Genomic DNA, 25,054 nt, shown 5'->3' with positions numbered 1-25,054 from the left:
CCTACCTCAACAAGCTTTGGGAAGAAGGAAAGATACCAGCCGAGTGGAAGCATGCTGTGGTAGTCAGGATTCCCAAACCAGGCAAGAAGCTGCAGATCGAGAATCTCAGACCAATGTCCCTCACTTCTTGCCTGGGAAAGCTATACGAGAGGATTGTCACGAAACGCATCCAGCAGCATCTAGAAAACAAAAGGCTCTACCCAGACACCAGGTTCGGCTTCGGGGTGAAACTCTCGACGCAGGACGTGCTTCTGCAACTTAAAGAAGAGGTCCTGGAGACAATGCCCAAGAATGGGGAAAACGCAGTCATGGCACTTCATATAAAAGGAGCCTTTGACAACGTCAACCACGCCGCTATAATGCAGGGGCTAAATAACACCAACTGCGGGAGAAGAATCCATGACTATTTCAAAGACTCCCTGACCAACAGAACGGTCACAGTGGGACTAGGGGAGTTGAAGAGTGATGTCTTCACCACTCCAAGCAAAGGCACACCCCAAGGCTCGGTCATCTCGCCCATACTCTTTAATGTGGTGATGATCGGCCTAGCAGAAAGACTCAGCAGAATCCAGGGCATCCAGCACGCGATGTACGCAGATGACATGACGGTCTGGGTGAACCATGTATCCCTGGGAGAGAAACAGGAGAAGCTACAACAAGTAGCAAGCTGCATAGAAAGATACGTGAATGAGAGAGGACTAGCCTGCTCTACAAAGAAGTCTGAGCTACTGAGGGTAAGAAGTCACCCCACTGATGCACCACTCGAGGTGAAACTGGAGGGGCAAAACATCCCGGAGGGGAACATGATAAGAGCCCTGGGAATGTGGCTGCAAGCAAGCAGGAAATGCAGCCACACACTCAGCCTGCTCAGCAAGTCGGCTGAAGAGGTAGGCAGAATGATAACCAGAGTCTCCCACCGAAGGCATGGGATGAAAGAAGACGACACGCTAAAACTCGTCAGAAGCCTCATAGTCAGCAGGGTAATCTACTCGCTGCCATACGACCCCATAATCAAGAGCGAAACAGAACAAGCAGAGACAATCCTGCGGAAGGCCTACAAGACGGCACTCCACCTACCAAGGAACACACCGAACGACAAGCTGCTACAGCTAGGGATTAGCAACACCTTCACCTTACTGGCAGAAGCACAGCTTGGAGCACAGTTTCACCGACTCAGAGACACGGCTACGGGAAGAGAGCTCCTGACAAGGTTAGGTCGCGACCAAAGGAGGCATTTCGATCGATCCGCCGATACACCCGACGAGAAAGACCCTGTAGGTCAATCCCATTCCGAAAAACATGGATCCAAACCTCCACGCGGCCAGAAGAAGGCACGGGCAGATGATGTGGTAAGGCATTTAGCCAAACTAGAAAACACGGTTTTCACGGATGCAACGCTGTATCCATAGAATAGACATACAAATTACATTAAGGCAGCTTCGGTAGTGGTTGAGAACGCAAGCAAGCTAATCACCTGCGCAACTACACGTAGCGCCAGGATAGTGGAAGCGGAGGAGGTTGCTGTTGGGCTGGCGGCGGCTGAGGGCTATCGAAAAGACAAATCAATGGTCATTTTAACGGTTTCAAAAGAGACATGCAGGAACTACACAAAGAGTAGAATCTGCAGGGCTGCCTTAGCTATCCTCCACAAGGCAGAATACCTCAGACACACCACAATCCACAAACTAATCTGCATTCCGGCACACATGGGGATAGAAGGAAATGAAAGCTCAGACAGCTTGGCTCGCGAGATCACGTACCGAGTCGAGCGGTCACACGCCCTGGGGCAGCACTTCACCGTGGAGATCGGCTATTCAGAGTTACTGAACTACCACAGAGGCAAAGGAATTAGATACTCCCCGCCACACAAAGCCTTAACACAGCAAGAAGCAGCTAGTTGGCGGAGACTGCTCACGGGAACCTTCTCTAACTTACATATACTAAGCAAGATGTATCCTACACAATTTAGGAACACATGCCCGTGGTGAGGGACAACCCCCACGCTTTACCATATAACCTGGGAGTGTAAACGTAACTACACATTCCACAACACAAAACCCCGTGTGCGGAGCTGTGGGAGAGCCGGCTCACCAGCTGCGAGCTCGCCGCCCAAAGGGCAATGGTGCAGCACGCAAGCGAAGCAGCGCGGCTGAGTGGAGCCCTGGACTAGGGGCCCAATCCTGCTAAGAAGGTCAAGCGTCTGCAGCGATGAAGACGAAGACCGAACGCTAAGCCCTTAATGGACCAAACAAAGTTTTCTCTCTCTCTGCATTGCCATATTGAAGCTTTACAGAACGACATTCTCGAAAACCCCGATCATCTAGTAGCGTTAGCCCACTTTGGCGTTGCTAGAGGCCTGGCTTGCGCAAATTAGTGGGTGTTTACCTCTCCTTCCTATGCCCCTACTCCTGCACCAGCAATCTTCGGTCCTCCCTTAATAAAGAATTCATTCATTCTCACCCTGCGAACGCGCTAGCGTGTGTATGCACTGATCTGAGCCGTAAACGACAAGCTAACGTTCTCTAACAGTTCACTGGGCGCTGACTAACGCCGACAGTTTCCCATAGGTCCAACCTCCTTGGTCTCATCTCGTGCACCATCGAGCTGCGACGTCTGCAACACGACTGGCAATGTTCATTATTGAGCCAGCATTCTGAGACGCCTGGTACCTGCCAGGGCCCTGTTCCTCCTACCCACCAGGAGTTGAAGCAGACACTGCGATGAGACCCTACGATAAGTTCCAGCAGAAAGACCTATCATTGTCAATGCATCGCTCTTCAGGCGAAACTACCAAATCTTTTCTTCCTGGGCTCAAAAAAAAAAAACATATCCCTTATTTGCTTGAAGACCATCTGTTACACCTTTGCATCGACTTACCGCAATTTGATCCACTCTCATGGTAGAACCCAGCTGTAATAGAAGCGTAACGTAGTTTAGTGTCTCAATACGGATACGATTGTACATGGTTCAAACAATGTGACAGAAAACTAATGAAAGTCGGTTGCTGAACAACAAAGCACCTTATTTTCGGTTTGGTATGCGGTTGCAGGATAGATTTTTGCTTAAAAAGTAAACTACAATTACCACCTACACGCGCTTGTGCAAATAATATAAAATAAATTGTACCTGGCTTCGTGAATGTTTCCATACGATTCAAAGCGAAGTAATAGTAGCCAACGTGCTTAGTTCTATTATGATCAATATTTGGCAAGCACAGGCACCGTTTCTTATTCATTGCCGTTGTTGGTAGATGGTTGCATGGAAACACTATTCATTGATTGCTTGTTTGCCTGATTTTACATGGTTTAACGTGCCAGAAATGTAGGGTCCATGCGAGACGTAGAAGTGGAGACGCTTGTGTACCATGCATTGGATGCACGTTAATGGACCCCATGTGCTGAAAATTAATCCCGAACTTTGTACAACGGCGTCTATCGTAATCCATTGTGCAGTTTTGGGAGGGAAGTTACAGCCCACACACTATATATATATATATATATATAAATATATATATATATATATATATATATATATATATATATATATATATATATATATATATATATATATATATATATAACCCGCCGTGGTTGCTCAGTGGCTATGGTGTTGGGCTGCTGAGCACGAGGTCGCGGGATCGAATCCCGGCCACGGCGGCCGCATTTCGATGGGGGCGAAATGCGAAAACACCCATGTGCTTAGATTTAGGTGCACGTTAAAGAACCCCAGGTGGTCAAAATTTCCGGAGTCCTCCACTACGGCGTGCCTCATAATCAGAAAGTGGTTTTGGCACGTTAAACCCCAAATATTATATATATATATATATATATATATATATATATATATATATATATATATATATATATATATATATATATATATATATATATATATATATATATATATGATAAACGAGAAGAAAGGGGCTTAACCTAGGGGCGCGATTTTTATTAGTCAAATCATTAGAAGCCAGCAAACACTGACACCAAGGACAAAATAGGGGAAACTAATTGTGCTTAATAAATTAAAAAAGAAACGATAAATCAATGGAAATGAAAGTGGATGAAAAAAACAACTTGCCGCAGGTGGGGAACGATCCCACCACCTTCGCATTGCGGAGAAATGCCTTGGCGTTCCATTTAGTTTTGGGCTTCAATGCATAAAACAACGCTTTCTTAAGAAAGTAAGTGGAACGACAGTGAATTTTTACCGCAAGTTTAACGGCGCATATCTCATAAATGGTTTTCTTAAGAAAGTAAGTGGAACGACAGTGAATTTTTACCGCAAGTTTAACGGCGCATATCTCATAAATGGTTTCATCCACACATTTTCATGTGGACATGCCTTGCAGTCTCACCCGCTAAAATGTGCAAATAGCAATATGTGCCATAAGTTAATTAGTTAAAAACGTAAATAGTGAATATTTGTTAATTAGTCGATTATGCATTTAAATTTTACGTGCAAGTAATGTCCGCCTCTTCGAGTAGACTTGGCTCTGCCACAGGCAATTGTGCTAGCTGCCACAGGCAATTAAAACAATTTTTTAAGAGTTCGGTGAAACACAATGTATATGAATGGCCGGGAACCACGCGTGTGCGTGCGTGCGTGTGTGCGCGCAAAAGCGTCTAGACAAAATGATACCTAAATAAATCCACAGGGTAGAATCAGATAAAAAGTCGCTGCCTATCTGCCGATTTACTTATGACGCATTTGGCCAGTCGACTCAGTGTTCACATTTGGCAGTTACTACGCACTTTCTCTAAGAAATGCTAGACTACTGGTTTGGTTTTGCTGGTAAAGCGACTAACATACCGTGACTAATTTTTCTTGAGCAGCAAAGCTTTCACTACAAAGAACTCACGCTAACTTCCTTCATAACATTACATTATTATCCGGTAGGTCAAATTGGTAAAATATACTCCTGTGAGTGTACGCATGCGCGCATACGTATGGCAGGTATGCGAAGCCATCATTACTTAAATTTAGGCGTCAACACTCGTTCAACGTGCTCAAAATACAAATCCCGATTTTCGCACACATTTTCTCAACAGCTTTTTCATCGGTTCAAGTGCCTTAGTTTTATACATGAAGTAGGACTTACCATCGCAAACGACTGCTATGTTGCAGATGGTGCAATTCGAAGGTGCCTTTGTTACATTTGCGGCTAGCACTTCAATGTTGCACTCATCCCATGTTAGAGGTCCAGACTGGTTCAATCTGCAAAGTAAGGCACAAGAAAAAGTAAAAAAGAATGCACCGGTATGCGCTGCATACGCGTAGCAACATCAATCAAGCAGGGATCAAAACAGCCATAAAAATTATTAGATATAGTTATTATTAGTAATATAGTTATCATATAAATTATTAGCTTTTGAAAATTAGATTCTGGGGTTTATCGTGCAAAAACCACATTCTGATTATGAGGCAAGCAACAGTGAAAGACTTCGGAAATTTCGACGACCTGAGGTTCTTTAAGGTGCACTTAAATCTAAGTACACCGGTGTTTTCGCATTTCGCCTCCATCGAAATGCAGCCACCGCGGCCGAGATTCGATACCGCGATCTCTAGCTCAGCCCAACACCATAACCACTGAGCAGCCACGCCGGGTCTTTTTTTTTAAGTTTTTGAACTCGATCCCCTGGGAGCTTGTTGCGTACCTTGTTGTGCACATTTTCAAACTAGGACCAGTTTCTTTCACATGCCACAGAAGAAGGGGGAATCTCTACATTTCGCGACAGGCGAGAGGGCTCAAAGGTTAGTTGAAACAAAGACCTTGCCCCTTCTTTGATGGATCCAGGTGCTTCGGAGACACGCAAACTCCTTCTTTCCACTAAACTTTTAGATACGTTGAAAGGAGCTCCATCGCCACAAAATAATTCTGCGGGAAAGCTCTGTTTTTTGTGTGTTTTTTTCCTATTTTATCCTCTCTGAAGAAAAAGAAAAAAAAACAAAATTTTCCGAAATTTTTAATGTTTGTTTTCAACCACTTACATCTCTAGCTGAGTAGTGAAACGCTATAGCCACTGAAGAACTATATAGTAGAAAGATAGCTTATTATAATATTTGCCTTAAATGAGGCGGCGCCATCTTTACTACTTCACCACCGACAGACTTGCCCCTCGCTGTTGGGATCGCAACGTTTTTCTTGTATTTCGCAGCAATAAAAAAATTGTTAACTGAAGCGATTGTGACAACATGCCCATGTTTATTACCGCGTCACTGTTGGCATAACATCTGTACTTCACCATTCTAAGATGCAATAACTTCAGGGCTGGCTAACAAGGTCATCTGGTGCCTTATTGCACGTGTGACCAACAGCATCATGGACCAACAGCATCAACAGAAAACACGCAGACAGCCAATAAGATGTACACGTGACAATAAAGGGAGAGAGGGCAGTGTAATGTTTCGAAAAGAACTGCTCGTAGTTCACAGCAACACATTATGGATATTCAAAAATACTTAACGGCAGAAAAGAAATAGTGGAAGAGCCGAGTGGAACTGGCAAATGACTAAGGGATACATGTATATTAAAGTGGAGTCCCGTGCTTTCCTTGTCGCTGAATGGTTGAGGGAACCGTCTCGGGGCAATACAGTTAGCCTGTCCATCGCATGGAATTAGACTCACAGAATCTCTAACAATTTGCCATACATACGACATTCACTATTCACAATTTTTGACATTTTCTCGCCACAGTGTGTCGCCTACCTCTTTCGGTGAATCTTCCCATGCTCATTCGAAGCCAAACTACACGGCCTTTGTAAAATAAGCTCATGCGAGGCATCCATCAACTACCACGGAGCGCGAGGAGTCGTCTTCTCGTCCACAGCATCATTCATTGTTTTAATGCGATAGCAATATAGGCGGACTTCACCCACTGTGTAAGTGTCCTTCTGACAAAAAAAAAAAACCGAGGACGTCTACGTACTTCTTATCAGTTGAGAATGCGAAAGCATTAATGCCCTATTGAGCGCCGCCGAGCGGTCCTTCGATTTGTTCTCTGGAGTGGTATGGTGCATACCCACATGTGGGGTCAGAGTGTTGCGCAGCGCGTAATGCACCATAGCGGTACGTACTGCCCGAGCCGGCAAGCAGCAGCAGCCTACGGTGCCAACGCCGCACGCCACCGACGCGGCGATGGCCAGCGGGCGGCGCGTCGCGGCGATGCCCTCTCCCCTCAAGCAACACCTGGCGCGCTACTGCAGAAGCAGACCTCCCCTTTCGCCCACTCTGCTCCGTCGAGGCGCGCTCATGCCATCGGCTCGGCCGCCAGTGGCACTCTAGATGTAGTTTCGCTGCTGCTTCAGAGACCGCCGACTTTTTAACTTAATGGGCCACTCGACGCTCTCCCATAAAAAATATGGACCTCCCCGAAAGCGATGCAGTCTAACACAGCGTCTCAACGCGCCAGCTGTAACGAGGGCAGGGGGCGATAAACGCACTGGCCACACGTTTCAAAGAGTGACTTAGGCACGAGAGAAGCGTGCACACGATCCTGGTCCGATGCTCAGAACGTGACGCTGCTGTGCTGGAAAACAGAGGTGAAATCCGCCTATCCGACTTTGGAGGTATGCACCAGAAAACTCGAGATGTGTTGAGCGTACGCAAGCGCGTCACAGCGTGCGCCAAATCGCAGGTTTGTAAGACGTACCGTATATATATATATAAACGTCACTTTAATAATTGAGAGTGTGCATGGCAGTGCCTGTCGCACGAACACGCTGCTGTTGAGAGGTCACAATCATTACACTCAAGATATGTCATCGCATACTTAGACAGTTAGCGGTGCTAAGTTCTAGTCTAGTTTTGATTATTTGTCGCAATCTCAGAAGCGTGGCAGCAACCGCAAGGAGCCGCACAAAGACGCCTTAGTTTACAGGAAATGCCCCCGACAATGTTAGCATTTTTCGGTCTCCTGCTACTAATATTCGGACGTGCCGATCAGTGCAACTGGGGCGTCTGACATACGCAGGGGAGGGCACGCGTGTCTATTCTACATGATGCTCCGAAAAAGAAAGCAGTTGCGTGGGTGCGTGACACCCACAAATACGCTGCAGCATGAACGTCAAAGAAATATCAAGAGTGACTTCTTGTCAAAATCCCATTTTATTAACTTGTGGCAGTCTTTCTGCCCGTTTCGCCAGGGACAGTACGTATGAATAACTGCTGTGCTGTACGGAATCAGAATAGCTGCGAAGCTCATGCTTCTGTGATTGCAAAGTCCCAATCCCTGTTATACGAACTGCGATTCCGGGCTCTGAGAGCAGCGTCAGTAGCGATGTGTCCAGCTGTGACGCAAGAAGAAAAATCGTGCGCAAGTATTACATTTACTTCCCTGCACCCGACAGTGCGTTCCTCCTTGTTAAACGAACGACTGACCTTTGTGGGTACGTGCTGGTCACAAACGCTGCTAAGAAATTGCATATGCGTATAGATTAATTAACTTGAAAACATAAATGATTCTGCACGATTTCATGAATGTTTACAGGTATACTTCATCGTACTGGCGCCTCGCAGCTTTCCAGAACAGTCTTAGAGAAATAATGAGGAGGGAAAGAACTGACACAGCAACGAGACCAGCCTTGAATGAAGTAGTGACGTAAGTGCAGACCACACAATATTACTATCACTCTCCTAACAGAAGACATTACACAATGCCTGTGTTTCACTAACCACACTATAAACATCGCAAGGAAGCGTCTCCGTAAGAAACATAGGCCTAAAGAACGGCGTCTGGCCATGCAGAAAAGCACATTTCTTACTTATTTAGGATAATTGAGGTACGATATGTCTCGGAACGTGGGCTCACGGAACTGGTACATAGCACAAATGTACGTTGTCCTAAGGAATCGGAAATTTCACCCCATCAGTGACTTAGAAAAACATTGCAAGTCCATATACTACTACTACTACTACTACTACTACTACTACTACTACTACTACTACTAATAATAATAATAATAATGTTAATAATAATGTTAATAATAATAATAATAATAATAATAAAGAAACGTTATCTAGGCTGTGATGACGTACTCTGCGGAAAAGCTAGGTTCATTTAATGTAAAATGTGCGGTTTGGCAACGTGCCCTAACGGGTGAGCTCTGCCGCGAGCTTCTCCCGGCCTGAAAAAAAAAAAAGAAATGAAAATCTGCACGCTGCAAAAGTTCCATTGCGTGCTGCGCATTTTCTCGCTCACATTTCGGGGCTTCGCATTGTACTTACACGTCGGCTAGCCAGAGTTTGCGCTCCTCGAGACCGAAGAGCTTCATCAGAGTGCAGAGCCGGTGCATGGGCGTGGTATTCATGCTGATGATGTCCATGGATATGGCCCGGCATTCGTTCTGGGCCGCTTGCGCCGTGACGACGCCCGTCAGGCCCAGGACGTGGCAGTAGGTACGGACCGGCCGCGTCTTGAAGTAGTCTGCGCAAATGCGGCCCACGAACAGCAATGATTCTGGCGACACCCATGTTTGTTTTGTTTTTTGAATGGGTGCGGAACGTTGTGCCTGCCTGTTGGCCTGAAAGTGCACACCCCACGAATACCACTAAGGAGGGCATTCCCTACTGGTGGAGATGACATTAGGCACCTACGCATGTGCTGCGAAACGAGAGGTTTTAGTCAAGGCAGAATGAGCCGGCCAACCTAAACGCACTGACAAAATATTGGCGACACTAGACGTGTACCGCTGCAATAATACTCTTTCAGTATGGTACATTTCTGGGCAACAAATGAGCGTCACTTTATTGTGCGCCAACTTCCTAACCCTCCTCCCCCCCTCCTTCCCCCGCTTTCTGAAGAAGCACACGACAGGGACAGCAATGACTGCATGTACCGCACCACATATATCCTGGACTGAGACGTGATACTGAAGACTGCAACCGCTGATGTTCATTGGTAGCATGTACATTTCCTTGGGGCGAATGAATTACCATACACACCTTACTTTCTAGTTCGTGATAGACTTCACTTTTCCATGATGTGACCCATGGCTCGTTCAAAGAAACTGATAAAGCTTTCACCTGGTCTGAAGATACTCTCAACAGTGAAATGTGCAAAATTTTACTGAACCTTGATATTCCGACATTTACCAATTCACTGCCAACTATATCAGAACCTCAAGCCTATTCGTTGTTCTTGAAGTGGATATGCCGCTGCCAGCGAGGCCCGTCAGGCAAAAATGAAAAAAAAAGAAAAGCTGTTGCGTAATATTGTCAAAGAACAATGAAATGGCATAAACAACGGAAAAGTGGGAGGATTGGCCCGAACCATCGCTCATAGGTATTGCTCATTGAGACATTGCTGAAAATTGCAGCGAGGTGATGACGTTATGTGTTCTATAAAGTAGCCGATGACATTATAGCAATAAGCCACTGAATTTTATGAACAACCGTGTTTAGTCTGTGAGCCTTGCGAAACGCTTTGGTCGAGAACAGTTTGTGTTCGCAAGCGAATTTCTTTAAAGGGTCCCTAAAACGGTTTGAACAAATTTTGTAGACGCGTAGGGTACAACTACAATAAAACATTAGCGCCGAAATTTAAATGAAGCATCCAAAGTTAAGAAATTTGCGGACGATTACAAGTTACCCTCCTCCATATCTATGTTTTTCCTCCTCAACGCGTTCGCCGAGTGATCGGGGTTAAGCTTCGCCTTCACTGGTTCTGCGTCATGACGTCACGTCGTGTAGTCTACTACCAGTTGTCCACGGAGCCAGCGCGAAGCCTCTCCAACCTCTCCTCTAGGTTAAAACACGCTGGCGGGCTAGTTGGTTAGAATCCATGGTAGAGTGTATAAGCGCGACTTGCACGAGGACTGTGTATCTGTGTATCTGTTTCTTTCTTCGTCCTCGTCCAAGTCGCGCTTATACACTCTACCTCTCCTCTAGGCGTCTGGCCGTCGATCCCCCGTGACAGCTATCCAAGCAGCATGCGTTTCGAGCTTTTTGTCGCAGCGCCGATCATGCGGGGTAATCCGGTAACCCTAGGCGAGCATGGCGTTTTGGCGGAGGCATAAATGCCCTCCATACTATCGCTGCTGTGATGAAGGGGCTTTAGCGTAAACGGGAGCGGCCTGAACGGCCTGCACGGTGTAGCCACCTGGTGGCGCAGAGCTTAACCAGTTAAACACATAGCTAGCTACTATTTCTGTAACCGAGTGTAAAACATTTTAAACATCTAAAAGACAACATATTCGCGACTGCGCTCCTGCCGAAAATTTACACCAGCAGCAAAGTAGAATAGCGTCTGTTGTATGGTTGAGACACCGTACAGGCCCTTCACATCTGCGCCTCCACTCATACGGTAAAGCACCCAGTCCGCTTGCGCTTGCGTTTATCCGAATAGAGAGTTTTAGTTTGAGCGTTTTTACGGCCAGCGGGGCGGAGCGGGCGAGCGGATACACCAGCGGAGAGGCGCGCGAGGAAATTGTTGTATACTGATATTGCGTGTCACACTACATTTTCATGATAATCGCTTATCGGCCACGCAAGCAGCAGTCGGCAGATCACATGTTCATCACCCTATAAAAAGGGCATGGCATCAATAAACGTTGTCTGTTCCACCCTGGCGTCCGGCTGATACGCTACAGAAATAGTTTTAGCCGGGCGGATCGCCCGTCTTCTCGAGCGGAGTAGAGTCACTTGCTCTGCTGCTCCACCTATTGGTCACAATTCGAGTTAGAGTGAGAAGAATATCAATTAAACCTGCTAATAATGCGCTGAAACTGTTTAATAAAGGTAGGTTCTGTGTTTTTAGTTAGTTATTTGGTAAAACTTCTAAACGGGCCTGAGCAGCGGTCGCCGTCGACAACGCAGCAGCGCCGGCGCTTGTGTTGACGGCTGCCATCTTGAATACCCATACACGCCCGCGCGCTTTTACGCACGCTCGCGCGCTGCCTATCGCTCCGCTGGAGAGGGCTTCCCAGCGGGCGTAAGCTGCGCTCCGTAAAGACGCTGGCCGGCCCAGCGACGTGCGCATGCGCAGTGGCGTCTGCGCTCGTCCGCTCCGCTCCGCTGGCCGTAAAAACGCTCAAGCTAAAACTCTCTAATACCGGACACGTTTAAACGCTCTATTGGAGTAGTAATCAACTGGTGTGGAGTGATGGCCGCAAACACGTAGAGCCTGGCACCGATCGGATACCGACAGTTCGATGCGCTGCAGCCACTCTGCTCATCTGTCGCCTTGCAGAGGGCCACGATGCCGCAGCTTGACACATCGTTGATTGCTACGTTGCAAGCCTACAACGCAACAAAGGTGAACCATGATGTTCGCGAAAAGAAAGCTCGAGACCAACAGTGACCACGCAGGTCGCGTCAACACAGAGCACGTTTCATACAAGCAGGTGACACTTCCTGTGTATCGGAAGTGGTTGAGCGCAGTGGCGAATTTGTCGTTGTCTATTCTCGTTCTGTTACATTTTTTATAGAAACAAATTGACTAACACTCCAACTGTTACGAAAAACATTTGTTCACCATAAAGCTGGAAAAGTTATCGATCACGCGACCTAGGTAGCCAGTCGGATAGCTCGCCCAATTGACCGTCAGTTGGGCCAAACGCGTCAATTGCGGTGGGGCGGCTGAAATCTTACGAGAGTGGCACAGCTGCGATCAGTAGTGATGCACATGTTTAAAACTTTATAACAAATTACACGCTTTGTAGCCGGCATGTAATTATAACACGTGTAATTATAATAATCACACGCCTTGGAGAAGACAAGTTTACTTGTCGAAACGTTGGCTCTTGCTTTCACCTTGTTCTCGTTTTGCTAATCGTCTTGACTTTCCATCTCCCGCATTCCCCGTGTTTTTCACGCTTTACACGGAGCACTTAAATGTGTCACGTAAGTATTAGAATGACCTGCCACTACAGCTCAGTACGTCTGTACAATATCATCAAAATCGTTTTGGGGTTCCTTTAACAAGAAACTTGCCCCAATCATTGTTCGCGTGAGAGTACAAATGGCGCTGTCACATTTTATTATAGCATCCACTTTATTTTTAGGCACCGCATACGCGCTTCAACTCCTACAGGTGGAGCACTCATGCAAATAAGCTCGGCGGCGTGCAGCCAGATTGAGCTGAAAACCGGTATTCTAGCTGCGAAACGATAACTTTCCTATTCACGTTCTCATTGCGCACGAATAATTTATACTGATCATGGAGTATGAAGTGCCAAGCAAAGTATAATAGGAAGAGGACAGACAGCAGCACTACACGCGACTGAAATACTTTATAAAACGCGCACAAATCAATAGCTCCGATAGTCACATGTTTGCAGGAAAACCCGGAGAAGAGATGAAGGAGCTGACAACAGCGCTAATCATGTGACACTTTTTTTTCATTTTTTGCTACATGTTATCGAGGAGATGTTGGCGCCTTTAGGAGGTGCTGGATACTCCTTTTCACATAAAACAAATCTGCACCAAAATTATGTGACAAGCTGGAACGTAACTAAATAAAGCTAACAGGAACTTTAAAAAGTCTACAGCTTTAGTGGACAGCGCAAATCTATGAATATTTCGTTCTATGTATGCTATATGTCCTGTCATGCTACGCTATATGACATGCAGTATACGCGAGTTATATTGCCACACCACTCTATCATTAAAGTTGCGCATCCCATGTCTTACATTGCTGGGAGAACTATTCCTCAGAAATTTGGGAATGGCAGCCCACAAACAAATGTTATTAAGCAAAACACCGACAGCGCATGCCTTCTTTCTTAAATCTTCTCAGACTTAAATATTAAAAGTGCGAAACAATAACAGAGGCCCTATAACGTAAAGCTGTTCCAATCTGTTTTGATTCTAATCTCTCGACGTTAAACTCACGTAACCACCGACGCAAGCAACGGGCTCTAACGCGAAGCGGTATTTGAAAAGCCCAATCAAACGCGCTTCTAGTTTGTAGAATATCACTTCCTTTTGCTTTCAAAGCGTTGCATTGCCTACATTGAGCAATTTTGCTTATCTAACTGGCTGAGGACAGGCGAGGAGCGCGCTCAAGTGGAGAGAGTTTCGATGGGGTCGAGCCAGCACAGTAAAAGTAGATAACCGGATAAGGAGGGCGGTGCCGCGTCTGCGATTTGTCCGCTTCCGCTTACGTAGCTTGCTCTGGCTGGTGCAAAATCGCGGCGGCGTGCAACGGAAGTTTAAAAATGCCGCTAAAACGGATTCTCAGCAAAGAGTGGACAGAGTGATGTAGTATACGTGACGAAAGGGCTCGATTACGTTATACTGCCACTCAAAATTTTGGATTGTGCACCAATAAATCCATGCACCCCGGCAGCTCCAAGTAGTTAGTGCCACAGCGATCGGCGGACAGCCATCTTCTATTCCTTTGGGAACGGGGCAGTCTCCGTTTATTCAGAAAATATTTCAGTTTTGTTCGGCACATTAGTAGGCCTTTAATGCGTACACGTTGGCGTAGAGGTAGAACACCCGCCTCGCGTGCAAGAGGTCCGTGGTTCGAATCCCGGTGCCGGCAATTTTCCACCGAATTAAAAAAAAAATCCGCGTGTCGATAAAATTGCATAAATAGGCCTGGAGTGTGGCCTGATCCCGGTGACCAGAACCGGTAACGCACTCCCTCACCAGAGCAGGATTGGCCACCCTGGTGCAGTACTTGGCCACAACCTCCTATATGAACAACACAATCAAACCCCGGCCCTCAGTCCCCAGCAGCTGCGAAGCAACTGACCACGGCGGCGGTCAGACCTGCGACGCTGCAGAGGGTGCTAAGAATCACTGGCTCCGGACAGGCCGCCATTGGAATATGAACCTGGCAACGTTTAACGCTAGAACGTTATCTAGTGAGGCGAGTCTAGCAGTGCTATTGGAGGAATTAGAGGGCAGTAAATGGGATATAATAGGGCTCAGTGAAGTTAGGAGACCAAAAGAAGCATATACAGTGCTAAAAAGCGGGCACGTCCTGTGCTACCGGGGCTTAGCAGAGAGAAGGGAACTAGGCGTCGGATTCCTGATTAATAAGAATATAGCTGGTAACATACAGGAATTCTATAGCATTAACGAGAGGGTGGCAGGTCTTGTTGTGAAACTCAATAAAAGGTACAAAATGAAAATTGTACAGGTCTACGCCCCTACATCCAGTCATGATGACCAGGAAGTCGAAAGCTTCTATGAAGACGTGGAATCGGCGATGGGTAGAGTGAAAACTAAATACACTATACTAATGGGTGACTTTAATGCCAAGGTAGGCAAAAAGCAGGCTGGAGACAAGGCAGTTGGGGAATATGGCATAGGCACTAGGAATATCAGGGGGGAGTTATTAGTAGAGTTTGAGGAACAGAACAATATGAGGATAATGAATACCTTCTTCCGCAAGCGGGATAGCCGAAAGTGGACGTGGAGGGGCCCGAACGGCGAGACTAGAAATGAAATAGACTTCATACTCTGCGCTAACCCTGGCATCATACAAAATGTGGACGTGCTCGGCAAGGTGCGCTGCAGTGACCACAGGATGGTAAGAACTCGAATTAGCCTAGACCTGAGAAGGGAACGGAAGAAACTGGTACATAAGAAGCCGATCAATGAGTTAGCGGTAAGAGGGAAAATAGAGGAATTCCAGATCAAGCTTCAGAACAGGTATTCGGCTTTAACTCAAGAAGAGGACCTTAGTGTTGAAGCAATGAACGACAATCTTGGGGACATCATTAAGGAGTGTGCAATGGAAGTCGGTGGTAACTCCGTTAGGCAGGATACCAGTAAACTATCGCAGGAGACGAAAAATCTCATCAAGAAACGCCAATGTATGAAAGCCTCTAACCCTACAGCTAGAACAGAACTGGCAGAACTTTCGAAGTTAATCAACAAGCGTAAGACAGCTGACATAAGGAAGTATAATATGGATAGAATTGAACATGCTCTCAGGAACGGAGGAAGCCTAAAAACAGTGAAGAAGAAACTAGGAATTGGCAAGAATCAGATGTATGCGTTAAGAGACAAAGCCGGCAATATCATTACTAATATGGATGAGATAGTACAAGTGGCTGAGGAGTTCTATAGAGATTTATACAGTACCAGTGCCACCCACGACAATAATGAAAGAGAAAATAGTCTAGAGGAATTCGAAATCCCACAGGTAACGCCGGAAGAAATAAAGAAAGCCTTGGGAGATATGCAAAGGGGGAAGGCAGCTGGGGAGGATCAGGTAACAGCAGATTTACTGAAGGATGGTGGGCAGATTGTTCTAGAGAAACTGGCCACTCTGTATACGCAATGCCTCATAACGTCGAGCGTACCGGAATCTTGGAAAAACGCTAACATAATCCTAATCCATAAGAAAGGGGACGCCAAAGACTTGAAAAATTATAGACCGACCAGCTTACTGTCCGTTGCCTACAAACTATTTACTAAGGTAATCGCAAATAGAATCAGGAACACCTTAGACTTCTGTCAAGCAAAGGACCAGGCAGGATTCCGTAAAGGCTACTCAACAATAGATCATATTCACACTATCAATCAGGTGATAGAGAAATGTGCGGAATACAACCAACACTTATATATAGCTTTCATTGATTACGAGAAAGCATTTGATTCTGTCGAAATCTCAGCAGTCATGGAGGCATTACGGAATCAGGGTGTAGACGAACCATATGTAAAAATACTGAAAAATATCTATAGCGGCTCCACAGCCACCATAGTCCTCCATAAAGAAAGCAACAAAATCCCAATAAAGAAAGGCGTCAGGCAGGGAGATACGATCTCTCCAATGCTATTCACAGCGTGTTTACAGGAGGTATTCAGAGACCTGGATTGGGAAGAAATGGGGATAAAAGTTAATGGAGAATACCTTAGTAACTTGCGATTCGCTGATGATATTGCCTTGCTTAGTAACTCAGGGGACCAACTGCAATGCATGCTCACTGACCTGGAGAGGCAAAGCAGCAGAGTGGGTCTAAAAATTAATCTGCAGAAAACTAAAGTAATGTTTAACAGTCTCGGAAGAGAACAGCAGTTTACAATAGGCAGCGAGGCACTGGAAGTCGTAAGGGAATACATCTACTTAGGGCAGGTAGTGACTGCGCATCCGGATCATGAGACGGAAATAATCAGAAGAATAAGAACGGGCTGGGGTGCGTTTGGCAGGCATTCTCAGATCATGAACAGCAGGTTGCCATTATCCCTCAAAAGAAAAGTGTACAATAGCTGTGTCTTACCAGTACTCACCTACGGGGCAGAAACCTGGAGGCTTACGAAAAGGGTTCTACTCAAATTGAGGACGACGCAACGAGCTATGGAAAGAAGAATGATAGGTGTAACGTTAAGGGATAAGAAAAGAGCAGATTGGGTGAGGGAACAAACGCGAGTTAATGACATCTTAGTTGAAATCAAGAAAAAGAAATGGGCATGGGCAGGACATGTAATGAGGAGGGAAGATAACCGATGGTCATTAAGGGTTACGGACTGGATTCCAAGGGAAGGGAAGCGTAGCAGGGGACGGCAGAAAGTTAGGTGGGCGGATGAGATTAAGAAATTTGCAGGGACGGCATGGCCACAATTAGTACATGACCGGGGTTGTTGGAGAAATATGGGAGAGGCCTTTGTCCTGCAGTGGGCGTAACCAGGCTGATGATGAATGCGTACACGCCATTTTGACGGGGTTGAGTTTTCGCGGTTTTGTGACGTCGCGCGACATACAGACTAGCGAAGGGGGCGCAGCCCGAAAACGGTTGACCAATACGAATCGTTCAAACTATGTATTTATCGCTAATGGCCAAAAAGGCGTCGGATCAGGAATTATTTTTGTTATTTCGTCCGGTCTAAGTACGCATAATCAGTGTGAACATTTCATATCAGATGGGGCGTTTATACGGTTGTCGTGACGTCGTGTGACAGACAGGCGCAGGGGAGATGGGTGTAAAATGTTTTGACCAATCGTGGAGGGCTGATTGCAGAATTGGAATGGAAAAGTTTGGAATAGTTTTACGTTATAGCGCCCCAGAGCTCAAACCTGGAAATGATGTAATTTTATTGGCGCGGCATTGTACTATACCTCCGGGATCGGCTCAGGAAAGAGGTTTGAAACATACCAGATGCGGAAAACTACTAGTAAGCTCGCTAAGAAAGGTGTTGAACTGAATTAACAAACATAAAAAAATTGTCCGATGAACAGATTCAAACGGAGGACTACTGGCACATAACAGATCGTTCCTAGTCAGCTTACGTTTACTTCAATTCATACATGTTGCTATCGCATTTATTGCTTCGCCCTTACGGCGAAACTATGATTTTTGATGTGTAATTGAAGTTCTGCAATTTTTTTTCGTTTGCGAAGAAGTGCCTGCTCCTCACAATATGAACGCACATTGTACTTAGTAATTTTTTCTACTGCGAAAATATGCATCCTTCCATCGAGCTAATGTACAAGACAACTAACAAAAATATGCATGCAAAGCCCTACTCCACATTTTTTTCCTGATGCTCGTGTGACATCGTAATCTGGTTATCTTCAATGTTCGAGAACAGAATTCATGATAAATACACCCACACATTACACGCGATATATAAACAAACATAAGTAATGATCACTGACGCTTCTTATGAATGAATCTTATTTATATTAAAAAAATTCACAGTAACGAAGACCAGAACTGGAAGACATTTCTAAGCGGTGTCGTATGGCAGCACCATTAATTACAGATTAGTTGAATTCTGGGGTTTTACGTGCCGAAACAAGGTTATGATTACGGGACACGCCGTAGTGGGCGATTCCATACTAATTTTGACCACCTGGGGTTTATTCAAGTGCACCCAATGCATGGTACATGGACGTTTTTGCATTTCGGCATCATCGAAATGCGGCTGCCGTGGCTTTGGTCAAATCCCCCGCCCTCGTACATAGGAGCGCTACGCCAGAACCATTGAACTACCGCAATGGGTGGCACAGCCAAAAGCTTAAGCATGATGTTCCAATACAAGCTCAAATTCAACACACACCTTTTATAGTCATTTACTTCAATTTTTTGTCCTAATGATGATGTGGCTTGTACATAGTATAGAGTGGAGCAGGGCTACAGAAGTCAAGCTTATCCCTCGGAAACTCAGCCGGCACGCACACTCGATCCTTTGATTTGTCCGCACCACTGTTCTCTCATGCCATCATCAAAGATATCACTCATTTATACGAGATGACATTTAAGTCATTACCGCATTACACAGGGCGCAATACTCTGGGTGAACATCTCTAAAAATTAAAGGAATGTGAGATAGCATCATGGAGATGTCACCCTTGTTCGTGTTTATTGACAAAGAAACCACAAAACGAGAGCTTAGGATGCAAGTCTATTGGCTCACGTCTTTGGAACAGAGCATTTGCACGAGCGCTTACCAAATTGCATTAAATAAACTATTGAAACACTTTGCTTATTTCGCGCACAGGTTAGCATTCCACTGCAAACGCTCAGACGACAGTTTCAGTCTTCAAATCATTACGTAAGTGGAGAGAGAGCACACAGCTTTTTCATAAAACGCCACACTAGGGAAAAATAGAGCCAGGAAGTGTAATACTCACAGCATCTGACCCTTTTTGGCTGGGGATTCGAGAGGCTTGACTCAATCGGAGTGTATGGCGAGTTGGTGGTAAGCAGGAACACTGGAAGAAGTAGCACAAAGATCAGGAGTAACATCTCAGAGGCACTGTCTGCCGAGTAGGCAAATACGTGACGACTCGCGAGCGTGTTTCTGTTTCACAGAGCCAAGCGATCACAAACAGCTGCCAGTAGTCGCCCCGAAGCCTTTTGAACGCGTCAGAACCTAATGAAAGGCAAAAAAGTTCGAGGGCGCTCGAGCACTGAACCGCACGTCGCGGTGCGGGAAACACTGTGCCACACGATTCTGTTCACTCAGCGCGTCAGCACCGGCGAATCCAGCGGCCCTGCTGTCTCTCTGGCGCTTTTGCGCACGTCATGCGAAAAATGCACACACGGGCACCGCTACGCAGCCTCCGCTTCAGCACGCGGCTCGTCGCGTAAACTTTGGTCCGCGCCGTGACGGCCTGCGGTGGGCCCTGCCCTGGCTGACGCACTTCCGAGTGGAAGCTTACAACAAGCAGCGGTGTAGTGTTCTCCGCGCGCTCAGTTTGATCAACAGCGGTGTTAGGTTTCCAGGCCTGCACCCCGTAACTTGCGCACTATACAGGAAAGGATGTGGCCACGCACTGTCTGAAATATGGTGCTTGCAAACTGCAATAGGCGGCGTACTCTATTCTTGCGTCAGCCAACTCGTCCTCAACAGTGCACACTTGAATCGCTGCCGTGGATTCTAAATGCAGCGCGATTTGTTGCCGGGGCACACTAGCCAAAGTGTGCTTAAAAGAGGCCTGAAGGGCGACGCGTAACAAAGAGGCTCTCTAGCTTCCGCTGCGTCGATATCGGAGAAGGAATTTGCAATGGCAGGCTGCAATAGTTTATAGCAATCGTGTTTGGGACGAAGTGAACTTCCTACTGGCAGTTTCATGCACGGAAACAAGGTACAGTGATGACACCTCATGTTGTGCAACAGCATATTTTTGTCCCCGACACGAGCGAGCAATATTACTGTGACATGCTGAGTCTTCGCCAGCCTTCCTAGACACCGGAATTCGCCGTTAAGGAGTAGAGTGGGAAGAAGGCAAATCATTTATATAAAGTGAACAAAAATTCAAAGGTGAACATTTACCGAAAGTGAGCAGCAACCGACATATGCTTCGTAAAATGTTTGCTATAAGCCTGTGTTTACATGTCGCTGGCTCACGCCTCCCTGGAGGGCAAGGAACTCGCCCACTCCAAGGCCCGAGAACTCATCGACCAGGCTTTGGAGGACACAGAAGAGCTCACTAGACTGACAACATACCAATAAATCACTCAAAACTACAGATTCAACCGCAGAACACTCCCACCACCGCATCCACAACTCACGAAGACGCAAGAGACAACATTCAGGTTGTTGCAAACCAAGACCTTCCCGCACCCGAGGAGGCTCCATCTCATGTTCCCTACTCATTATGACGAACAGTGTAAATACTGCGAAGAGCTGAGAACATTCCGGCACATTGTTATGGATTGCAATCAAATTCCAGTCTTGCTTCCTCTACTCTCTACCCACCCCCCAAGAGCATTCGGAGACGCTGCTGTCTAGCTCCCGCTTCTCGGACCAGATCATGTTGGTAGAGAAGGCGGTCGCAGCCAACACCGCGCATGTATTTCAGCGAATAGGGAACCACTTCTGCAAATCAAGCCATGTTTAGGCTCATTAAAGATGTTTTCTTTCTCTCTTCAATCGCGGGAAACATGGCCCATCAAAAATAAAGGCCCACTTCCGTCCGTGCAAGTTCCCCTACAGAGCACGGAAGATCCTTGATAGAGTGTTCCTTTTTATTCCTTTTCCGGTTTGCATGATCTTTAGATGTATATATTCAAACTGAGATTTTCCCAGAAATGGGGTTGCTGATATCTCGTGGATAAGCGATGGCTAAGGATATTACGGTACTTTAGCGTCAATGTTAACGTACAACAAACGATGCATGATACGCCAATGATTGTAGTCAAGCCATTATGGTAAGGAGTTAAAATACACGACAAGGAGACCCATCTGTATATAGTGTCGAATATTAAATGCGTAAGCATTTCTATGCCTACCCAACGAGGAAACAAATCCATCCATCCGTCCGTCCGTCCGTCACGTAAAACGATCGTCTTCAAGATAGGGCCCGCAGCAGTGAGCGAATTGATCTTCGTGCTGCCTCTCGTTTCAACGCGAACTAAGCGGCGAGAACACAGCCCACACAAAGCTATCAGCACTCGGCGCACGCTGTCCCCATCGCAGATTGCCTTCAAGAGAGGGCCCGCGCGTCTGCTCCGTACGCAGCCATCGCCGGAGTATGGTTGATCACAAATCATAATGGTTCGATGCGGATGGATAAAGCACTAAAGAGCGACAACGGCTTATAATGATTCGAATGTCATCAGTGCACCAGATGCCGCCACCTGCAGAAGTTTGCTTGCGTCATCAATTCACCTTGTGCCGTCGTCCGCAGCAGTTTGCTTCGCCGCAGTACTGTCGTTTATACTGGTCTGATCAGGTTTCATAACATTGATAATGACAACGGGCTGCGTGGAAAGGAGCAAGTGGCACAGTGCTTATGCTTACTTAGACAACTCCAAGAGGGGATTCTGCGTAAATGTTTTAGTCATGTTTTGACAACATATAGGCCAGCCTCATTTAAACGTGGTGGCCACGTAGTCATTGTAGTTGTCCAGGCCGTGTCACGCTTCTGTCATAAAAGTGAGCAACTCAACTGCTTCCGTGATCTAATCTCATGACAGGGTTGCTTAGTAATGCACGCTGCACGAATTACGGCACGTTTCAGGGATCGCGTTTCGTTTGACCGACTCTACCTGTTAGCTAAACCTATCTCATCCACATATCTCCTTCGCCTATGTTCGTTCCCTTTCATTAAATACATCTTTAACTGCACTCGATTTCAGTGCAGCTTCTATTCTCTTACTCTATCAATGTATAATTTATTACATTGTTGCTTGGACCCCCATGACCACAGCTTTTTAAAACGTAAATCAATAAGCTTTAACTTTTTACCCAGTGCTGCAATAGCTCAACGTGTTGACCAAAGACATGACGTCACGTTTCAGTGGTTGCCAAGCAACTGTGGCGTAACGGGCAAGGGGGATGCCGATAAAGCTGCTCGATCAGCTCATGAAAAGGGCGTGCATGAACAGACCTTGTTGTCAAAAACAGATGCAGCAGCAGAACTTCGCTTGCTTGCGAGTGGTGCCATACAGTCCTTATGGAGCCATAACAAAAACAACAGTGTTTTGCTAGCTGTGGCTTGGCACAGATTTTACAAAGCCCTTTGGTTTCCGCATGACGGATGTGCTGCTTGTGTCGACAACAGAAGCGAGAAAGCTATGGAATATATTCATTGCCGTTGTCCTCGCAACAGCACACGCAGGCGGTCACTCGCGACTTCATGGGCTCCTCACTATGTCCGGCTACTTTCGGAGTAGGCATGGTTGCCAGCCTACGGTCGTCACAACAGAAATGGGTCAAACGTTGTCGAAGTTTTTACGTCCAAGTTGCCTATTAGCGCGACTTTCATAATCGCTGGCGTGCTCCACCCCCTCTCTTTTTTCCGTATTTGGTTTATTTCTACGCTATCCTTTCAGTTTTTTTTTCGCTTCTTACCTTCCCTCAATGCAAGGTACCAGACCAGGGGCTAACGTGTTAACGTCCCTAAATTTTCCATCTCAGTTTCCCCGCCCCCTTTCTCTCTCTACTGCAATAGCCCTATCTGGGCTCCAGCAGGGTCAAGTAAGCATTTTATTGTTGACATTTTTTTTAGGCATGTCGGCTCTGGCGACGTTGACACCACGCACAAAGTGGGCAAACTCCGTGCGAGCCGTTCCCTCGACTGCCATGTTTTGCGGTGACTGCCTGCGAGTGACGTACGACTCATTTGAGTTTTTCTGAACGTATATATTATCAATGTACGGTGACCGTGTGCATAGCTCCATTTCCAAGAAGGCCTTAATACGTTGGCTTACTACCGATTCCTACCTTACCGAGGACTTCACCTTGCCCACTATACCATAAATTGGGAATAGAGGGAAGTGAGGCATATAAAACGAGCAATACCGACAACAGGCGGCGATACATGCGGGCATGCACAGACATGAGTGCTCGTCCCCGCCAGACGAAGGAATCACTAAAGCCGGTCGACATGCGTGTCAGTATGAGGGGCAGTGCTTTCGTGACTGTGTTGAAGTACGAGGCCACGGTCCCGAAATGCTGCTCCCCGGCAACGACTTTTCGTGTCAGCAGCGGTGGGCTTCGCGAAGGGCAAGACCTCAATCGTTAAAGGAAGGACAGTCACATAAACGGAGCTTTACGGTTTCCTCGCAGCCGCAAGACCATTGCGACAAGCGCTGTCCACCATTCCGATGGCAAAGGCACAGGCGACGGAAAAGGCGACGCAATGCCGCACAGCTGCACGATAAGGTTGCCTCGAATCACGGTAATCGTCGCAGCTGCGTGGCTGGGACGACTGAGCGCAAATAGTGGTACGTAATATGAATGGAATCCCGTTGTTGGAATGCGGTGTCCCAAGCAACAGTCCTAAAGATTTGCATCGCGTCTGCTCTAGGCAATGGCACGTCGAAGCACACTGCGTACTTTTGTGGGTTACGCAGGCAACGTAGTGGGCAACGATGACGCCGCATATGCGCATACCCTACTAAAATACGAAGATGCGGCTTCCTTAAACTACATGGTGATAGTTTTCTTCACTTTCTAGCCCCGATAGATGTCATTCCAATGAATCCTTATCCGGCTCGTAATGTGGGCGAAGGTGGCGCATACGCAGCGAGCAACGTGTTGGCAAGGAAAAGCGAAAACTTCGAGCAAAGAACCTCGAGTGAAAGTAAAAAAAAAAAAACAAAAAAACACAGACGTTTACAAGCATTAACGGAGCCTCACGCTACTATACTCGCGGCGCAGTGTTGACTTCGGGCTTGCATAGGTGGGGTTTAGGTTAAGTAGCTGTTGATATGTCTAATTCATTACGTGCCTCAATGGTTAGCTCAGTCAAGAACACCTCCGAATGCGGTAACTATAGCAAAATCGATTCCTTAATCGGCACACTTATTTTGTACTTTATTGGTACTCATCTTGACGAAAGCATCGTCGCTGCTGTAGGCTTACTTGTAGATCTTGCACTTTCAGATCTTAGCGGAAGAGCCATGTGACCTATCCGGGCCACAATACGAAGTGTGACGCTTTGAAAGAGGGCGGAATTACTTGTGTGGAAAGTCAATCTTCTGCTGTAGGGGCACTTTTTTTCAGAGAAACTCAAAGATGAGAGCAGTTGTGAACTCATGAATTTCCAAGTCACATACTCCCATTCGATTAACTCGGTATAAGTGGGGCATATGCAGATGAAAAGAATGATAAGGCCCACTTGAGAAACTGTGCCTACGTCGAATACGGGAAGTGAAGCGATGCTGAAATATCAGCATAAGTTTCACATGTATTCTTAAACAA

At 46.5% G+C, this 25,054-nt stretch overlaps 1 protein-coding gene across 4 annotated transcripts in view; it reads right to left on the bottom strand.

Moving 5' to 3' along the window:
* Positions 1-25,054, bottom strand: part of LOC135918181 (adhesion G protein-coupled receptor L3-like) — a 127,887-nt gene that overhangs the window by 65,472 nt on the left and 37,361 nt on the right. For all 4 annotated transcript variants that reach the window (XM_070532193.1, XM_070532190.1, XM_070532192.1 and 1 more), the window contains exons 2-5: positions 19,533-19,613; positions 9,227-9,425; positions 5,102-5,217; positions 2,878-2,910 (exon numbers count right to left, since the gene is read on the bottom strand). In XM_070532193.1, coding sequence (XP_070388294.1) covers positions 2,878-2,910; positions 5,102-5,217; positions 9,227-9,425; positions 19,533-19,613 — 429 coding nt within the window. The remainder of the gene's footprint in view (positions 1-2,877; positions 2,911-5,101; positions 5,218-9,226; positions 9,426-19,532; positions 19,614-25,054) is intronic.

The sequence above is a fragment of the Dermacentor albipictus genome, chromosome 1 (genome assembly GCF_038994185.2).
Source record: "Dermacentor albipictus isolate Rhodes 1998 colony chromosome 1, USDA_Dalb.pri_finalv2, whole genome shotgun sequence".
Lineage (NCBI taxonomy): Eukaryota > Metazoa > Arthropoda > Arachnida > Ixodida > Ixodidae > Dermacentor > Dermacentor albipictus.
Note: the sequence above shows the minus strand (reverse complement) of the source record. Positions and strands in the feature narration are given on the sequence as shown.